Source organism: Anser brachyrhynchus, assembly GCF_964034855.1.
Source record: "Anser brachyrhynchus genome assembly, chromosome: 5".
Taxonomy (NCBI): Eukaryota; Metazoa; Chordata; class Aves; order Anseriformes; family Anatidae; genus Anser; species Anser brachyrhynchus.
In genome coordinates, this window is record NC_137699.1 from 35941121 (window position 1) to 35958785 (window position 17665).

Below are 17665 nucleotides of genomic sequence, written 5' to 3' on the forward strand. Positions count from 1 at the left end.
TTTGGACAGATGCAGTCCTGAATTAGGCTTCAAAGGATCAATTCATCTCCTGAGAAAGGAGAGACACTAATAAACCTGCACCCTTTTTTTCCTTGTCTCAGTTTGCATGATGCATCTCCATTCCCTTACCTACTAAAGAGCCTTCTGCTCTAAGAAAGCTACTTTTCAGCAAGACGTTCATGGACTAGCTCAGTCACCTTCATACTTTGCCTTTTCCTGAGCTAAACTAAACTTCTCTAGCCAATAATAATTTTAAAAAAAGGCTCAATTAAAATGGTTATTTAAAAAAAAATCTTAGAGATTATTGCCATACTGGCTATTTCCTTATAGGCTTTCAGACTGAATGTTGTTTTTGTTTTGTTTTGTTTTTAATTTTATTTTATTTGCTGTTTGCATTTTCTAACTGTGAGCTTTCTCCTGCACTGGAACATAGCTCCTGCACCAGGGATTTAGCAAACAGTTACCAGACAATACAAATCAGATATGAAACGTCCCGCTTGGATCCCATCCACCCTGCAGGCTCTCTGTGTGTTCTGGGTCTCACTTCAAAGCAGCACGCTGTCCGGAGCAGTGCAAGCGAGGAGAAAAAAGGTGCCTGGCATGCTGCTGGAGGACGTGGGGTGGGGAGGGCAGTGCAGAAGTATTCACACGGACTGGAGGACGAGGAGGTCAGCCTGCTGGGAGGCACTGGCTGCACGTGTGCCTGGAGGCAGAACGGCTCCACGGGCTCTCGACGCACAGAACGAGCAGTGTCCATGCAAAAGTCAAGTGGAGGCAAATTCCGGCACTGAGAGGAGGGCGAGATGTACCCAAAGCGGCAGAACTGTGAGACGAATGTCATGGCAACGTGGCCTGGGCTGCGAGGGGCGGACAACAGCAGATGAGAGGTCCCCACCAAGTAGTGAGTGCAGAAGAGATGCACAGGGAAGGTCAGGGACCTGGGAACCAAACCGAGAGCCCTCTCCTGGCACCTCAACCTGGGCAGACCTCTGGGAGCCATCCCTCCTGTCCTCAGCATGGAGGCCAAGCGGCAGCAACAGCGGCTGCTGCCCAGCGCCGCTCACCCAGCTCCTGCCACAAGAGCAGAGTTCACACGCAGCTCCCGTGCCGCAGCACCTGCTGGGAAAAGCAGGTCACAGGCGAACCAGGCAGCCCGCTGCCAGTGCTGTGACAGAGTCAAGTTACGAAGGAAGGCAAATCACACGAATCGCGTGAGTCATTAGATCAACAGATTAACAAAACTCTTAGAGCCTTCTGTCTAGGCCAGCACAAGGTCACTCACTCCCAGCTTGCCCTGCGGGGCTCCGTGCCGTGCGTCTGGACTTTCATCGCTTCCATTTGGGAGACAATGCCGCAGGCCCACACTCAAAGTCTGGCTGCTCTCCTCGAAGCCTGACCTGAATGCTCCCTTTCTTATCTCCATTCACTGCCAGTGCCTAAATAGCACAAGGATCTCACAGCTGGGCCATTCACTATCTCCTAGCCACAACTGCTCACAGGCCAACTCCTCCGGTCTCGACTGCCATCAACCTGACATCAAAGAGCAGTGTAGTTACTGTCAGAGCCCCCCAGGACTGGTACCAGCACCAAAGCCATTCAGCATTTCTTATTGCTGATCTCCGCCTGGCAAAGTTTGACGGTGGCACACTGACTGGTGGGATAGCAACAAAAAGGAAAAAATATATATATTCATTCTTACAAAGCGTCCTGAATCACCTCTTGAATGCAGCACGTACAGGCTGGGAAACACATAAAAAAAATTCCTAATAGAAAGGCTCCAGTATTTAGGACTAACCACAGCCGCACGAGCCCTTGACATGACATGGCATCTGTGGCGGTGACTGCAGAGTTCCCTGCGCACAAGCAGGCCATCGAGCAGACATAGGAGAAATGGTCCTGGCTTTCTGCACACCACGGCTGGAGTCCACAGCCCACTCGGTGCAGAGGACGATATGGAAATATTGGAGAGGTTTTGGAAAAGATTGAAGTAATACTGCCAGGGATGCATATAAGAAGCTTTACAAAAGCAGGTCCCCGCCTGGGCTATTTGTTGCCGGGAGGCCGAGTGGTGGTGGTTCGGTCCTCACATACAGGAGCTCACATTTGGAGAAAGCGGTCTGCTGGGGGCACGTTGCAGCTTCACAGAGAGGATATGGCAGCTGGTGTGGGAGATTTGACAGTGACAGCCACGAAAGGAGATGTTGTTCCTGGCAGGGAAGAGCAGCTGTCCACGAGGGGTGAAACCCATGGGTCGGGGCCCATCTGCTCCTCCGTGCCTGCTGCAGCCGCAGCAGGCCCAAGGCCCTCGTGCATGACTGCAGTACAGAATCCTAACATTACTGGTCACCATCTTGGGACCTGTCAAAAACTACCCTCAAAGAGTTGCTCTAGGAGCAATTATACTTCTCAGATATCGTAGAGGCCCCTTCTACTTGCAGGGCCCACAGAGCCCTGAATCCCAGACTGCAGAGAGGCAGCAGAAAGCTTCTCAGCAGAGACATAAGAAGTTCAAGGAGACAAGACCAACCTTGCTCAGCACAGAAGGCCACCACCATGGCCTGCTCACTGACTGTCCTTCAGGTTCCTCACGTCACTGGGTAAAAGGTTTCAGAGGTAACTTGGTGATTACAGGTTAATTTAGGATTTTCCGCTCTACAGGAACAATCTGGAAAATATTTTCCTATTTCCTTATCCCCACTGTAGCTCACCAGTCCTGCCAAGGGACTACTGTTGGCTAAATTCATTCAAAGCACGTTACTGCAACTCCTGAGCTCACAAACTGTCCATGCAAGGGGAGCAGAGTGCGCTGACTTTGTCCCGCTGCCCCCACTGCACAGCGCGTGGGGCTTGTCCCTTGCCCAAAGGCTTTCTGCCAGTTGCCAGCTGTGACGGGAGCTTGCCTGGTAGCTGCCACACAAGTGACAAAAACATTCCTTCACCTCACAGGAGAAGTGCTAAAATCTACCACAGACCTAAGCTCCCTCCAAGGGCTGCAGGACAACTCCTCGCTGTCTGTGAACAGCAGCAGGAGCTACGAGTGAAAGGTGACAGAAGAGGCTGGAACGGCTGCGGTGGTGGCTGTGACCAGTTCTGGGGGGGAAGCTGAGTCAAGAGCATGAGCGATGAGAGTCAGCCACCCACCCCCAAGGCAGCACAGCCACTTTGCTTTATTACCCCACTCTCCTTTCTTTTGTGACAGACCCCAACACACCTTTGGAACAGCACTGGTGTAACCCGCAGCCAGGCCCTACCCCACCAGTGAACTTCTGTGCTTCCTTGGGGGGCTCACTGCGCGCTGGGCTCTGTCACTAAACAAAATGCCCCTTTCCCCTTTTGCAGGTTCCTGGGTCTCCCCTAGCAGTCCCTTCACACACTAGGAAAGAGCAATACCACATCTCCAGTTGTGTATGTCAGCGCTTTTGCTTTAGGTCGAGAGCTGAATTAAATCGGACATTTGGCACGATATGCCGCCCGCTCAGTGCTCAGGGAACTCCCCGGAGCCCTTCCACCCAGCTGCACCTGCAGATTGGAAGCAGGATGCCTTCATCCCGGAGAGGCTGACCATCCTGCTGCCCCTCCCGTGCCATCCGTCCCTGTCCTGCTCGCCACAGCAGGAGGGCCACGAGCCGTGCGGGGACAGCAACTGCTGTCCAAGGTACCACTGCTCCCGCACGCCCGCCGCCGCGCTGGAGGCGAGAAATGACATGTCTCTTTCCCTGGACTGTCCGCACCCACCGAGTGAGCACAGCGATCTCCGTAGGTTGTTTTTACAGTACTGGCTCAAAGAGCGTCAGACCCCACGACGTCTCTGCTCACAAGGGGAGAAAGCAGTTCCCAAGATCACTCACCTCTCAAGTCTTCACAGGGGACTACACCAATGCAGGTTTTTAAAGGTTACTGCAAATGAATATCTGACGGTGTGTGCTAAGTCTCTTTGACTCAGTGTCCCCCAGAGAAGTCCTCAGCCCAGGCAGACTCCCAGGGCTGAGCCAAGGGCAAAGGCTATTTTGCACAGTCCAGTGGGATGTATTCGTTCCTGTAAAAGCCCCCAACTACAGCTATATTTTTATTTATTTGTTTGTTTTGTTTTTTAACAGCTAAAACACAAACCCACAAACACACATGATGAGAAGTCCCACAGTTCTCCCAGCAAGGCTAGGATGTGAAGATCAATCTCATGGGTAAATTCTTACTGGCAGCAAAAACAACCATCCCGTTGTTCTTCCACTGCTTTACCTGGAGGTTGCGCTGCTCAAGGCTGTTGCATGGGTCAGGCTAGAAGACCTGATGGTCCTCTTTGGCCTGAAACTCAGTTAAGCCTCGTTATTTTAAGAAAGGTAATTCCAGAAGGTAATTTCATCAGAAGATGCTGCCACTACCTGGGCCTTATGAAATTAGCAAGGAAAGAGGAACAAGCAGTGCTAAGAACAGAGGCAAGAGGTCACTTTACCCCAGGCAGTCCTCAGCTGCCTCTGTAGGTGAGGAGGCCCATCCTTCCACCCAGACCATCACAACTCGAGGGCAGAGCCTGCCTCTCACCACCAGCCTGAAGAGCTGCTATGCAGCCAGCGGTGAGGGCAAGCACCTCGAACTTCCCAGAGGCTCGCTGACACGAGGCTGCTGGATTTATTAACAGTCCCATGACATTGCAGAACAGCAAAACGAGATTTAACACTGCTCTCCTGTATTGACAAAAACCAACAACCAACACCCTGACCCCTTTAAACAACAGGTCAGCCAAAGCACAAATTCTACAGAAGTTGGGCTTCAGCCCTGCCGAAAGAGAGAGCTCCACACATTTCCTTCAGTGACCATCATCCGGGAGCAGCCCGCGTTCCTGAAGCTCATGTCCCCTTCCCATTTGCTAACGTGAATTGTTCACTGGCTGGTCATCACCAGCTCAAAGCACAAAGTAGGGACACATCTGACCAACTTTCTCCATCCTGTTCCTATCTAGCTCTCAGCACTCACTCTGTGTGGTTTAGTTTCCCTAACTGCAGAGAAGAGGGCTGACATAAAAAGCTAAATAAAACCTCACTACCACTCCTGCTCAGAGAGCCAACTGAAAGCACGCCAGCCTGTGTATGAGGGGCCAGACCTCTGCTAGTAAAAAGCACTGTGAGTGCCTAGTGAGGCACTGCTCTGCAGCAGGGGGGGCAAGCGTTTGTGGTGTCTGGTACTAGGCTTGCAAACCATCACAGCTCACTGTCACCAGTACCATCCTCATCTCTTTCAAAGCTAAACTTGGCTTGGGTGAAAACACTGCAGGTTCTGGACAGCCCAGTGGTACAATCACCAGCTTATTTGTGCCTTGGCTATATTAAAAGAACTGCGCTGAAAATTCACATAAAAAACCTGTAAAAGTTCAGTACAAACATCTATCAGTGATCATCCATGATGTTTCAACCACAGATGCCTCCTGGGTATAACAGGGACATAGTGTCCGTGTCTGAAAGCAGGGGAGCAGAAAAGGTCCCTGCCCTGATGTTCCAGAAGAGCATCCTGTTAGACTGCGTTGACTTTTGACCAGTTTCCCCTCTCAAGCCCCTGCACAACCTCCAGCAGCTGAACATTTCATTCTGGGACAAGAAGCCCTGTCTGCAGGTCCCACATTGGTCTATCTGGTGTCCCTTCAGGCCCCGCAATGCCAACAATGAAATTAGTTTTGAAACATCACTTATCACCCCTCTTTCCCCTCTATGTTTTCCACTATGCTGCACGTGAAAACTCATCACCACCCAGCTGTCCATCCCAACAACCCCTCACGAGGGCTGAACTAAAACAGGGGAGATGGACAGATGCTCTCCTACTGCCCACCCAGAACTCCCCACTGACCTCAGGTTTCGATTCGGATGGGATCTCATCAGGGAAAGGACTGTTTCTGCTCTTACACTGAGCTGAGCATGGATCATATTGTCAGCAAGCAGCCAACTGTGAAATGGCTTGATGGCCCTTATAATGCCCTTCTTAGGCTTTTGCTTTACTTTAAGCAGGTGTTTCATTTCCAATAAAGTCAAAGCGCGCTTTTTAGTGCTTTATTGAATCAATGTCCATAACCATTGCTTGTCATAACAGAAGAGATAAGCCAAGATCAAGCTCACTGATAAATTGTTTGGTTTCCTGTTTATCTGGATTTCCAGCAGTTAGCTGTAATCCGCACAACGGAGTAAAAGTTATAAATGATAGCTGCTTATTAATAAGTATTTTCAGGCATACAAAATAAGTGAATCTGCATGTTCCAAATTAAGTTTTATGCTCTCATTATGCAACGTTCACTTCTCAAGGCTGCAAGCAAGAGCAGCTCTGCATGCCCTACAGTCCTTGTCATTAGACAGACAGACAGCTTATAGGACCTAGGCTTCCAACTCTTTGGGGAACCCTGCCTGTGTCTTCCCCAGATCCTGTCCCATGCCCACCCCACACCTTCTGCATCATCTCCTCCCCATCAAGTACTAGCATCTTCTCTTTGGAGAAGGAAATCGGATCTGTTTGGCACTCCAAGTCTCAGGAGGCAATACACCACTGCAATGTTAGGGTGATAAGGAGACCCTACAGAAGAAAAATTCAGTCCCAGCAAAAACTGCTTTCATAACCCTTTTATAAAAATCAGAGACATTAAAGGCTAGACCACGGCTGTCGGCACTGCATGTGCCTATCAGCTCCTTATTTACTTCTGGTCCCTTCCCACACTGCTTCAGCTAGCCTGTTCAGTCTCTATTCACACTATGCACTGGTTTGCAATCACAGCCCCACTTGTTTTTCTCTTCCCAGTGATGCGGCTTGTGACTACTTAGGGCATAATTCAGTACATCTCCTTCAATACACTGCAAATGAATAATGAGAGCAGCAGAAGAAAAGAGGATTTGATAGAGCAAAAGGGATGAGAGATGGGGAAAGGGAAGAGTGGGGAAAAAAGGAAAAGTTCATGCAGTCTAGAGAGGCTAGGAAAACCTTAACCACTGAAGACTGATGCCAGCTCTCCTTCTACTAAGCCCATCACAGCAACTGGAGTGTGAGAGAGAAGCAATGATGCAGCACCAGAGGGAATGGCTCCCACCCCTGCCTGCATCCCTGCACACAAGCCCTAGCCCTGGACACGTCATGGGTTATAATCACAGCCGTGCGGCACCACACCAGGACCTCTTCCCCATGGTTCTCCCTAGCCTCTGCCCTCAAATCCCGACACCAAGCCTATTTAAAACCCCAGTCTTGGCCCTTCCAACCAGCCCTCCTCCCCAGCAAAGCCAGTGAGTGTTTGCTCTCATTCCCCAACAGGTCTGGTACCTCTGCTTTGCCACTCTCTCCAGCCCCGCGGCCCTGCTCCTAGACCCCCCTTTCTCCATTTTCCGTAACCGCATCAAAACAGACGAAGTTCAGGGAGATAAGCGCGGACCCTGAGTATCACGTTGCACTTCCCCTCAGGAAGGAAGCCTTTCATTCAAACACGCCTTGAACGTGCCCTGGGGCATGCTAGAAGGAAGGCATGCTGGATGCGCAAGAGTTTGCCAAAGCATGCCAGTCAGGAGGAGCAAGAGGTTTTATCCATAAGACCCAATGCAGGAGCCAACAGGTAGCCAAGCGCGGTGTCCAAAGCAACCCACCCCCTACATCTAGAAGCACCCCTTCCCACGCACAACGGTCTCCTCCATGGGCTCTGCACCTCCCTTGCTGATCCGACAAGCTCATCTCTCTCTGTCTACCCCGAGCTCTGGAAAAGCCCAAGGCGTCACGGTGCAGGATCTCTCTCCTGCAGGATGCTGCCCCCTGAGCGGGCGCACAGGAGAGGCACCCAGCAAGCACCAGCTTGGGCCCAAGAGCCACGAGCCCCTTCCTGTTTGTGTCTCCAGTCACAGCTGCTCCCCTGTCCTCTGGCAACGCACATGCTAGTTAATCATTCCTCAGACACATTTAGCTTATCGGAGGGTGCAAAGTCCAAGCCCCTACCAGTAATACCACTGGAGAGAGGCAAAGGGGTTACCCAGTGAGCTCTGCCACAGCAACACCACCCCGAGCAGGGAAATCCCAGGCAGAGGTGCACCGTGAGTACACCAAGCCAAGGCCTGGGACCCTGTGAGGGTGGCACCAAGGACAGGCAGACTCCAACAGCACTGCTGCAGGCCAGGGGTCCGTAGGTCACACAGCCTTGCACCATCCTGGCACAGCTCCCAGCTCCAAGGAGTGTTTAGGTCTCACCCCAGCCACAAGGCCGCAGAGCAGAGCAGGACAAGTGCAGCAGGGTCCCAGCTCACTTCCATCTTTAAGAGGCCTCTTCTGGTTTTATTTCTCACTAAACGACCACGGGTAGAGAGTGACAGCAGGGTAGAAAGTGGCGTGGAAGCAGAAAACAAGAAGAGGCCACAACCGCTCAGGTAGGGACATACGTCTGGGCAGTGCCCAGCTCTCCGCAGCGCTAACCCAGCGGCCGCTCCGCCCCAGGGTCCTTGCAGCCAGCAACACAGCAACTGGGATGAGTCCGGCCCCAGACAGCCAGCCCCAGCAAACGCTTTGCTCTAGCAGAAAAGTGAGAGAGAGCAGAGAGAAACCCTGCCTCGCCTACAGCTCTGTGCAGCTGGCGGGTCGCTGGTCACAAGAGGCGGCTCCAGGGCTCCACGGAGGCTTTCATCATCTCTCCTCAGCCCCCAGAGTACATCAGGAAGCTGCTGAGATGCTCTGCACTTCCAAGTGTATATTTCCAGGTCACAAAATCTGCTTTGCCTCCTTACCTTGCAAGCAGCCTTGATTCCAGTGAAGAAGCCAAAGTGCCCCTGCTCTTCATAGGGTCCAGACACCAAGAAACATGGATGGGCAATGGGGGGGCTTTTGGAGAAGTTGTGGTGCTGGTTGTGCTGAAAGCTTTCCTCCTCCAGACTCTACAGTCCCTTGGGCCTCTCTGCGAGATACCACAGGACAGATGCCAGCATACATCCCAGGTTAAGCTCAATGAATGATTCTCAAGCACCAGCTCCTGCTTTGTACCTTAGGGGGAAGCTGGTTTTAACCTCCTGGACAGGATCCACACCCTTAGATCCTACTCACATCAACAGTCCTAACCCTTGTGCCCCCCGAAGCCACGTGAGAGCTTCCACATCCACATCTGCTCTCCAAAAGACCAAGCTTCCACTTCTGCCTTCTCGCACTCATGTCTGTGCCCATGGGACTCCCAGCTCACTGACATCCCAGCAGAGAAACGCTCCCCCTGCAAACACCTCTACGAAAGGGCAGCACCAAGGAAAGCAGAGATCACGTCTGTGCTCCAGGGCACAGCACTGAACGAAGAAACACCTCTCCACAAGGCTCCTGGCCCCAGCCACCCGTTGAGCCCAGTGTGCTAGGACCAGACCAGCACCGCGGCCGCCTGCCCCTTCAGCTCACAGGGCAGGGCCGGTACCTTCATTTCACAACAGGCTTGATGGGGTCAGTGCCAGCACCTTGCAGTGCCTGCCCTCATACGAAGGGATACGGAAGGACCTACAGCTGCGCTTTTCCCTCAGTCGAGCCGGACCCCCCCGTCCCACCGCTCCTGTCGGGCATCTCCTTCCCGCAGCAGCCCTTGTGCAATCCCAGCCTGGGAGCAGCCCGGGTCAGCTCTGAGTCACCAGCATGCCCGTTTCCACCAGCCCGGTCACACCTCCACGCGCCTCCCTTCATCTTCCCCAATGGCCCCCTCTCGCTGCCACCTCCTCTCCTCCCAAGCCCTGCCTGGTCCCTGTCCAGCCATGGCTCGCAGGACACCGGCCTGCGGAGGACACATTAACCAGAGCGCGGACAAAGTACCTCTCGCCGACCCCACGGAGCCTCCGCGGGCGTGGGCACACGTCGCTGTCTGAATCACAACCCACCCCTTATCAGACATCCTCAGGGACCCGCCCTCCTACCAGCAGCTCCCTGGCCTCACTCCATCTGGATGTACCCCATCCTTTTCCCCCAGGAGCTTTGGGGAAGCTGAGGAGTGAGGGCTGCCCCCAGAGAAGTTCCAGCACACTCATGAGGCCACTCTGGAGGCGCTAGCCTTGCTCTAAGAAGCAGACGAGGACAAGTGCTTTGGCTGAAGGCTCTCGGGACCTCCTGCTGCTGGCCCTGCCGGGATGGAGGTAGCAGCTCCCTCTGCCCAGGAACACCTCCCAGAGCTGCAGAGGGCTGCTGATGAGCTCAGGGGAAAGCTTTTCTCTCCTCTCTTCCTCCCTCCTCTGCGCAGGGCCTGGGACGGAGCCATGCTCCCCAGCAGCCTCGCGTTACCTGCCCTCGTTCAGGACACGTGCTGAGCAGGAGCGGACACCAGGCTGGTCGGGCAGGGGAAGCTGGAGATGGAGGGCAGAGACGGGAGGTCCAGCAAATAAATCATGCTGGGAAAAGAGATGGAGAGGGCAGAGAGGAAAGAAAGCTGAGCTGTGGAAGGTAAGGAGGGATCTGTGCAGTTACCTGCTCGGATCCAGCGCATCCTGAGCATGGTGAGAGCAGATGTCAACCTCCCGCCGTGTCCCTGCTCTCCCCCTCTGTCATTATGCTGCCTAGCTCAGCTTGTCCAGGTCCCAGGGCTGCTGCCTGCTGGTTTTTCTATTCCTCCAGGGAAGAGTGGGAGGGCCAGGGAGGAGGCTGGGAGGCTGCTGCTGCACTCTGGGATTTGGGCCTGCGAGGGGATTACCAGGAGGGATGGTCATGTGTTTGTGCTGTACCAGGTTCCCCAGGACCACTCTGTCACGGGCTAACTCTGCTCAGCAAAGGGCTGCGCACAAAGCCTCTTACCTTCCCCGCTGCGCCAGCCCAGCCCCAGAGAGATGGTCACACTGCAAAGCCACCCCTTCCCCGGCCAACCCTCCCGAGAGCCGGGTCTCGGCACGGAGCACCTGGAGCAACACGCAGCAAAGACCACGCCGTGCTTTTCGTGTGGAGCCTGTGATTCTCCGCGGCCTTTCACCAGTGCTTCCCCTCACTCCTATAAGGCCAAAGAGCTCTGCACAAGCACTGCGGGTCAGCCTCTCTCCAGCGCAGCGCCAGAGCTCCAGTATGCACTCAGGGATGCAAGGGCAGACAGCAGCTGGACAGGCAGAGGCTGAACAGCGAACATGAAACCCAGCTCACAAAAAGCCATTCCACTCTGTAACTCAAAGGAGCCACTCTGATCCTCTGTAGTTACATCACTACATCAAGACCTGGTGTCAAAAAATGCATGTGGGGATGGCTGTCCTGGCCCATGGCTGGCTTCTGTCCCTTCTGCTACCACTGTTCTCAGCCACAAGAGACCACCAGTCTCCCCTCTGCACTCCTAAGCAGCCAGGAAGCCTCCAAAGCAGCCCCTTCTTTCTCTACAACTCTTTTGTGCACTCCTCCAAGGTTTGTCCCCCGGCAGAAACAAGGTCGCCATGTGCTCAGCAGTCCCTGGTGAGCTGTAACTCACAGCGGGGGTCACCAGCACTGCCTGCAGCCAGAGCCCCTCCAGCTCAGGGATGCTTTCCCCCCACCGTTTGGCCAGCTCTGAAGAAGAAAGAACGATTCCTCATCTCTCGAGCTCACCGCTTTGCAGTTTCGTGTTGGCAAAAGCTTCACTGGTGGAGTCCTCTGCTGGTTCCTGTCCATCAGCAGATCCCCACGCAGGTGTGCAGCACGCCCAAGCAGCACGCAGACACAGCCCTCATGACGCAGCACGGTGGACGGGGTGCAAACCCACAAGTCCTGGGTTCAGCTCTCTGCCTCGGCCCCCTCATTTCCTCTCTCTGCACCCAGGGAAGACGGGGCGATGGCCCTGACCTCCTGCAGGGCAGCATTTCCTATGCACACGTGGAAAGCGCTCCATAATACACAATAAAAATCACCAAGAAAGGAACCAATACCATTAACACACATATGCAAGCACTCCTACGGGTGAAAACATTCACTAATACAAACACACTTGCTGCCTCACTGATAAACTGCCCGGTGCTCGCCTGCTCCCCCCGAGCCGGGAGGCTCCCGCGACCGCCCCAGCAGCAAGCGCAGCGCCCTGCGCGCAGGGGCACACGGACACACAGCCACCCCGCTTCCAACTGCTCCAGCCACTTGTGCACAGCAAAACATTGTGAGGACCAAGATAAATCTGCTGGGTTTCACGGCTCTCATTGAAAATCCAGCCCCTTCCTTTTTACTGTCTTTCCCAACTAGAGTTCAACTCAAAATCCTCTAAACTTTTTGCGTTCGCTATTCTTTCTCCATCTCTTGCCCTATCCCCGTGCAGCCATCTGCCAAACCGCCCACTCCCCTGCCCCCCAAGCCCAGCTCTGCACATCTTTCCCGATATACATTCTTTAACAACCTCTTATCTCATAAATTAGCCGAGAGAGAGAGGGATCCCGAATAGCTGAGCTCTGTCGTAACTGTTTCCCTTACGCGAGTGGTAGGCAGGGAGGAAGGTAAGGTTTCTAGCAGGATGCCAGCCAAGGGTCAGACACTTTCAACTCCCTACTTTTCCTTTGATACAAAATACAAGCGCTCTGGATAAACACTCCCAATACTATGGAAAGACCAAACTGAGCTCCTTTACCTCCGTTGCCAGAACCCCCAGCATCCCACGCTCTCTCCTCGAAGCTGTCCCAGCCGCCTGCCCGCAGCTCTCCTCGCCAGCTGCGGTACCAAGCCAGGGCAGCAGTGACCCCAGGCCCAGCTGGAGGACGCTGAGGCCACGCTGCCAGCGGTGGCACCCACAGCATCTTCATCCCCGGGAGGGCATGAACCTGGGTCCGATCCACCTCCCCCCTCCGAGGCCGCGCACACTTCCTCCTAGTCCTTTCCCAACATCAGAGCAAAGTCCTAGACGGTTCACATCATTCTTCCACTTCTCCTTCCTTGCAAGTCTCAGATCTCACTGTCACAGAGCGGACAACTACACTCCAGGGAAATAAGGATACCCTGCCCCAGCAGATGCCCAGAGCCCACTTTATGAAAATCAGGGCCCGTCCCTTGCAGCTGAGAAGACCTGAGCCAGGACCCCAGATCTCGGGTGCGCCCGCCCCCAAAGACAAGCCCTGCTCTGCAGCCAGGACCCGCAGCACCGTGGCCGCAGCCACGTGCCAGGATTTGCCCTCGGCAGACACCAGCTCTCTGCCGCACCTCGGGCGAGCACAGCCCCCACTCCCCAAAAGTCTGCGAGAGACCAGTTAATCCTTGTCTGACACTTTGAAATACCGAGCGCTGCTCAAGCACTAAAGGATTACTCTTAAATATGGTGGGGTTGCCTGCAGCCGACTCAGGTATTGTGCAAGCAGCTTCAGGCAAACGAAAGGGAATTCCCTAATTATTCCAAGGCTTTCAGTGTGCAGGAAGAAGAGCCTTTAGCGTGAAATCTCCACTTGAGAGAAGGTGATCTGTGAGAAGAAAAAAGATTTTGCTATAAAAGAAAACTGCAGCTTGTACATGTGTTCCCTGCAGGAAGGGGAACAGCACACACCTTTGAAGAAGTTACAGGGTAGTGAGGAAGCTGGTTCCACTAACGAATTTAGCCCTCTAAATTAATAAACTCGAACAGGTCCATTGTTCATCGTTATATTACGCATCCAGGAACTATTAATCCTTCTGCACACTGAGATTCCAGGGTAAATCCAACTCTGCGCTGCAGAACTGGCCATTTCAGGCCAGTTTTCACTTCCAAATAACCGGGTCAGTTTGGCCGCTGACTCCTTCGGAGCACCGCTACTGGAAGCGTGCACAAGAGGAAAGAGTCTCACTCCTTCACCTCGCTGCACCAACCGAACAGCAACCCTTCGTGCCCAAACTTTCTCCGTTTCCCTTCTTGCCCTCAAGCACCGTGTTGTAACAGCCGCTCTTTAACAGCACCGCCAAAGGGACCAAAGGAAGTAAGGAGCCACGTTGGGCTCTGCGAAAAACCTAAACTCAGAGAAGTTCTTCAAAGGAAGTCACACGAGTAAGTGAATAGCACAGATGGAGAAATCTCCTTCAGCCCTGGTTTTCCTCACTCTCTGTTTTTACATAGACAAGATGCTTTTGGTTCAAGAAGGAGAAAGAAAGAGAACTAGAACGACAGAAAGAAGGAGAAAATCAAAGAGAGAAAGACAAATATAACAAAGAGAAAGAAGGAAAGAGAAAGAGAAGAAGAGTCCCAGGATAGTTGAGGCTGGTAGGGACCTCCTGAGGCCATCTCGTCCAACCTTCCTGCTCAAGCAGGGTCACCTAGAGCACCTGGAAAGAAAGCCAGATGGACAGAAAAAGAAAGAAAGCCTCCAGCCTAAGAAAAGATGCTCTGGGAGAGAACAAGATTCCACTTTTACAAGCAAAAACAAGAGGCAAACAGCTGAAGCCTAACGCCTGTAGATGATGTTGGGGTGCTGAACGAGGGCTGCGTGGGGTGCTGGGGAGGCGCACGGTGCGCCGAGGACAGCAGGTGGGTGGGCAGGGTTAGGAGCTTGGTCCCAGCGGCAACCCCAAAACAAAATGAGCCCCCTGAAGGCTGAGGAGAAAACAGGCTGGGAACACATGATAAGAACCCGCGTGGCGAGGCTTCCGTCCTCGCTAATCCTGTCGCTCCCAGGAACCCAGAACCACGGCTGGAACAAAGAAGGGATGCTTCGGCCTCTGAGGGGACGCGTTACTGAGGCATCGCACGGACACTAGGAGAGGGGAAAGCCAGAGGTAAGCAGCTCGAGCCACGGCTCGGTCCCAGCTTCTCCTGAGAGCATCTTCTGCTTGTGGCGCACCTTCCTCTTCCTCCACGGGTCCAGTCCTCCTGCCAGCCAGAAAAACGGAGGGGCTGTGGTGCTCCCACCCTGGCGGAGCGGAGCGAGCGCAGGCAGCACGCTGCCCAGCGCCCCCGCAGCCAAAGCACAGCACAAGGACCCCCGGGGGAGTCCCACGCTCCAGACCTGACCGTGCACGCAGACAGCTCTCTGCCGACCGCGGGCCGAGCCACAGGCCGTGCTGCCACCAGCACCGGGACCTGTTGATGCAACGAAGCCTCGCTGGGACGGGTGTGTTGTCGCCCCTCGACAGGCCCACGGCCCACACAACCAAAACGTCTGCCTGGGAACGGGCCCACCAGAGAACAAGGGGCACGCGGCGTGGGGCGCAGCACCAGAAAGACAGAAACAAAGACAGCGAGCGGGGAAGAGAAGCAACGAGGGTCAACCAGGAAGAGAGGAACGTGCCAACAAAACCGGCCCAGGGAGAAGCTGCGCTGAGCCAAGGGAGGGACAAGAAAGGGCAGGAGGGTCCCAGCGCCTCCCCAGCAGCACGGCTCAGCCCTACGGACTCCCCAGCTGCCGCGAGCAACCATGTCTCACCCCTGCGTGACAAATTCTCTTAGCAATCACTTTTCCACCCCGGGCTTTGGTAAAAGCTGCCTCCAGTTCGCACTCACGTGAAGGAGGCTGCGCTCTGTGACGGGGTCCGGGCTGCGGGCGGACAGCGGAGCCCTACAGACACCGGTTGAGGCACCGGCTGTTGCGGGGTCCTCTGCCAGCCCCCCCGACGGGTGCCGAAGACGGGCGACGTCCCCGCTGAAGCTGGCAGCGGGGAGCCCGTCCCGGCGGCCGCAGTGCGTGGGGAACACGAGTGGGCAGAAACTCGGCCCCGAGGCGAGCCGGGGGCGGCCAGGAGCCGCGACCCCTGCGCCGAAGTGGCTGCCAGGAGCCCGGCCCGAGGCACGGGGACGGTCCCCGCGGGGCAGCGGGCGGAGAGCGCAGCGCTGCCAGCCCCGGGGCGGCTCCGCGGGGCCCGGAGGATGCGAGCCGGGCCGGGAGCTGCCCAGGCGGCTTGGACCTGCCCCGGGGCTCCGCTTACCTTCAAAGAAGCGCTGCAGAGCCTCCGTCTCGTCCACCACCTCCATAGCTGTGCCATGCACCGGGCGGCCGGGCTACTGTCCGCCGCGGGGCATCCCCCGGGGCCGCTCCGCAGCGCTCCGCAGGGCTCCCGGAGCCGCCGGCGCCCAGCGCGGCCGCCGCTGCCCACCGGCCGGCCCGGGCTCGGGCTCGGGGCTGCGGCGCCGCGCTCCGCCTCCCTCCCTCCGGCCCCGGCCCCGGCCCCGGCCCCGCTCCGCCCCCGCCGCCCGGCGCCCCCCTGGCGGCCCCGGCGGGCAGCGCAGCCCGGGGGCGGCCCCACGGCGGCCGGGGGGCGGCCGGCGAGCGGAGCCGGGGCGCGGGGCGTAAATGAAGTCACAGTTGTCCGAGCGCAGTTAACCAAACGCCGGGCCCCTGCCAGGCGCAGACTGTGGGGCCATTCTCTTCTGGGCAGATAAAGCGCACAATGCGGTTTTGTCCGTCCCCACAAACCAATTCAGAAGGGCAGATTCTCTTACATATATAAATATATTTTTCTCGCTCCCACAGCTGTGCAGTGACCAATTCTTCTCTGGGGAGGGGAGGGGGGCTGAGGTTTGGGGAGAGTAATAGGTCTATTATTTCAGGGATGGAAAGAAAGAGCTCAACAGCCCTTTTTTCTTCTCTCTCCCTCTTTCCATTAAGACAATTGTTATTCTCCGTTACCCCACGGCCCTTGTTCCTGGGCACACGCACTCACATCCCCCCATCTTCGGGCACAAGCTGCGTGGGAAGGAAGCAAAACATTTTCTGTGTCGAAGTTTATTCTCGCTGTGGAGCCCGAGGGCCAGCCCGGCCAGACCCACATCTGCTCGGGGCCAGGCCAGGCGCTAGGCCCTACCAGGTATTAGACCTCAGAATTAAATTCTCCTGGATCTAACAAAGGACGCCACCAGCTCCAAATGCAGCCAGGGCTAACTAGTGACTGGGTTCCTCTCCTGCCCCTGAGCTTGCCAGGACGTCTGGGAGGGAGGCATACATGTTAAAGATCACCTCCAGTCTCCTATGCACACAAGAAGTAGCTACACACAGGGTAAGATGCTCCTTGCCGTAAATAAGGGTATGCAAAGGAGGCCCTTTAGGATCCCTCACGTCTCGCGTGCATCTCTTCCATGTCCCTGTGAGTTCCCAAGCATCACCCGGACCTCGCTCCTGTAATAAGTTACAGGAGTGGCAGGAGGGAGCCGGAGCTTCAGCTGCTCAGGCACAATAAAACAACAGGGGAAGGCCAAGGCTATTCTGGGTCACTTCACTGGTGGCTGCCAAAGCCAGCAAGAGAACCTGTAAACAGGCTGAGCTGGCAGAAGATCAAGTCCCTGCCAGATACGGCATTAGACCCTGAAGTTCAGTCCAAAGATGATCCAAAGACTTGAAAGGCGAATGACCCTCAGACCGATCCGCCTCGGATCCGTAACCCTCTGGATCACCTGCTCCATTCCCTGCCTGGGATTCTCCACCCCAGGGAGTGAATTCCCGTGCGGCGACCGGCTTCAGGCAGACCTCGGTGACCTCTCTGCTGTCCCTCAGCAGCCACACCACAGGCTGGGGCATAGCAGAGCAGCCAGATGCCGTCGTGCCCGCTCCCAGCCCACTGCCGAGCTGGGAGAGCCCTCCGAGAACATCCCACCAGCGACTGGGACGTAGCAGAGCAGCTACCAGCCCCGGCAAGCTGCCTCCCGACAAATACCCGGTGTACTTACGGGGGGAGCAAGATAAACGAATGCTCGGCTCCATTGTCCGCACCACAGAGTTATCATAAGAACAAGCAGGCCGATGGCTCAGAAATAATTTCTGAAATAACTCCGTGTCTTTGGGCAATAGCACGAAGCTCGCCAGGTATTTGCGCACTGCGCACAGCCGGAATATCC

At 55.3% G+C, this 17665-nt stretch overlaps 1 protein-coding gene across 5 annotated transcripts in view; it reads right to left on the reverse strand.

Moving 5' to 3' along the window:
• The window catches only part of MYRF (myelin regulatory factor), a 63768-nt gene extending 47770 nt beyond the window's left edge, over positions 1 to 15998 (reverse strand). For all 5 annotated transcript variants that reach the window (XM_080594947.1, XM_080594946.1, XM_080594944.1 and 2 more), the window contains exon 1: positions 15763 to 15998. In XM_080594947.1, coding sequence (XP_080451073.1) covers positions 15763 to 15808 — 46 coding nt within the window. In that variant the 5' untranslated portion in view covers positions 15809 to 15998. The remainder of the gene's footprint in view (positions 1 to 15762) is intronic.
• Between the last annotated feature and the right edge of the window lie 1667 nt (positions 15999 to 17665).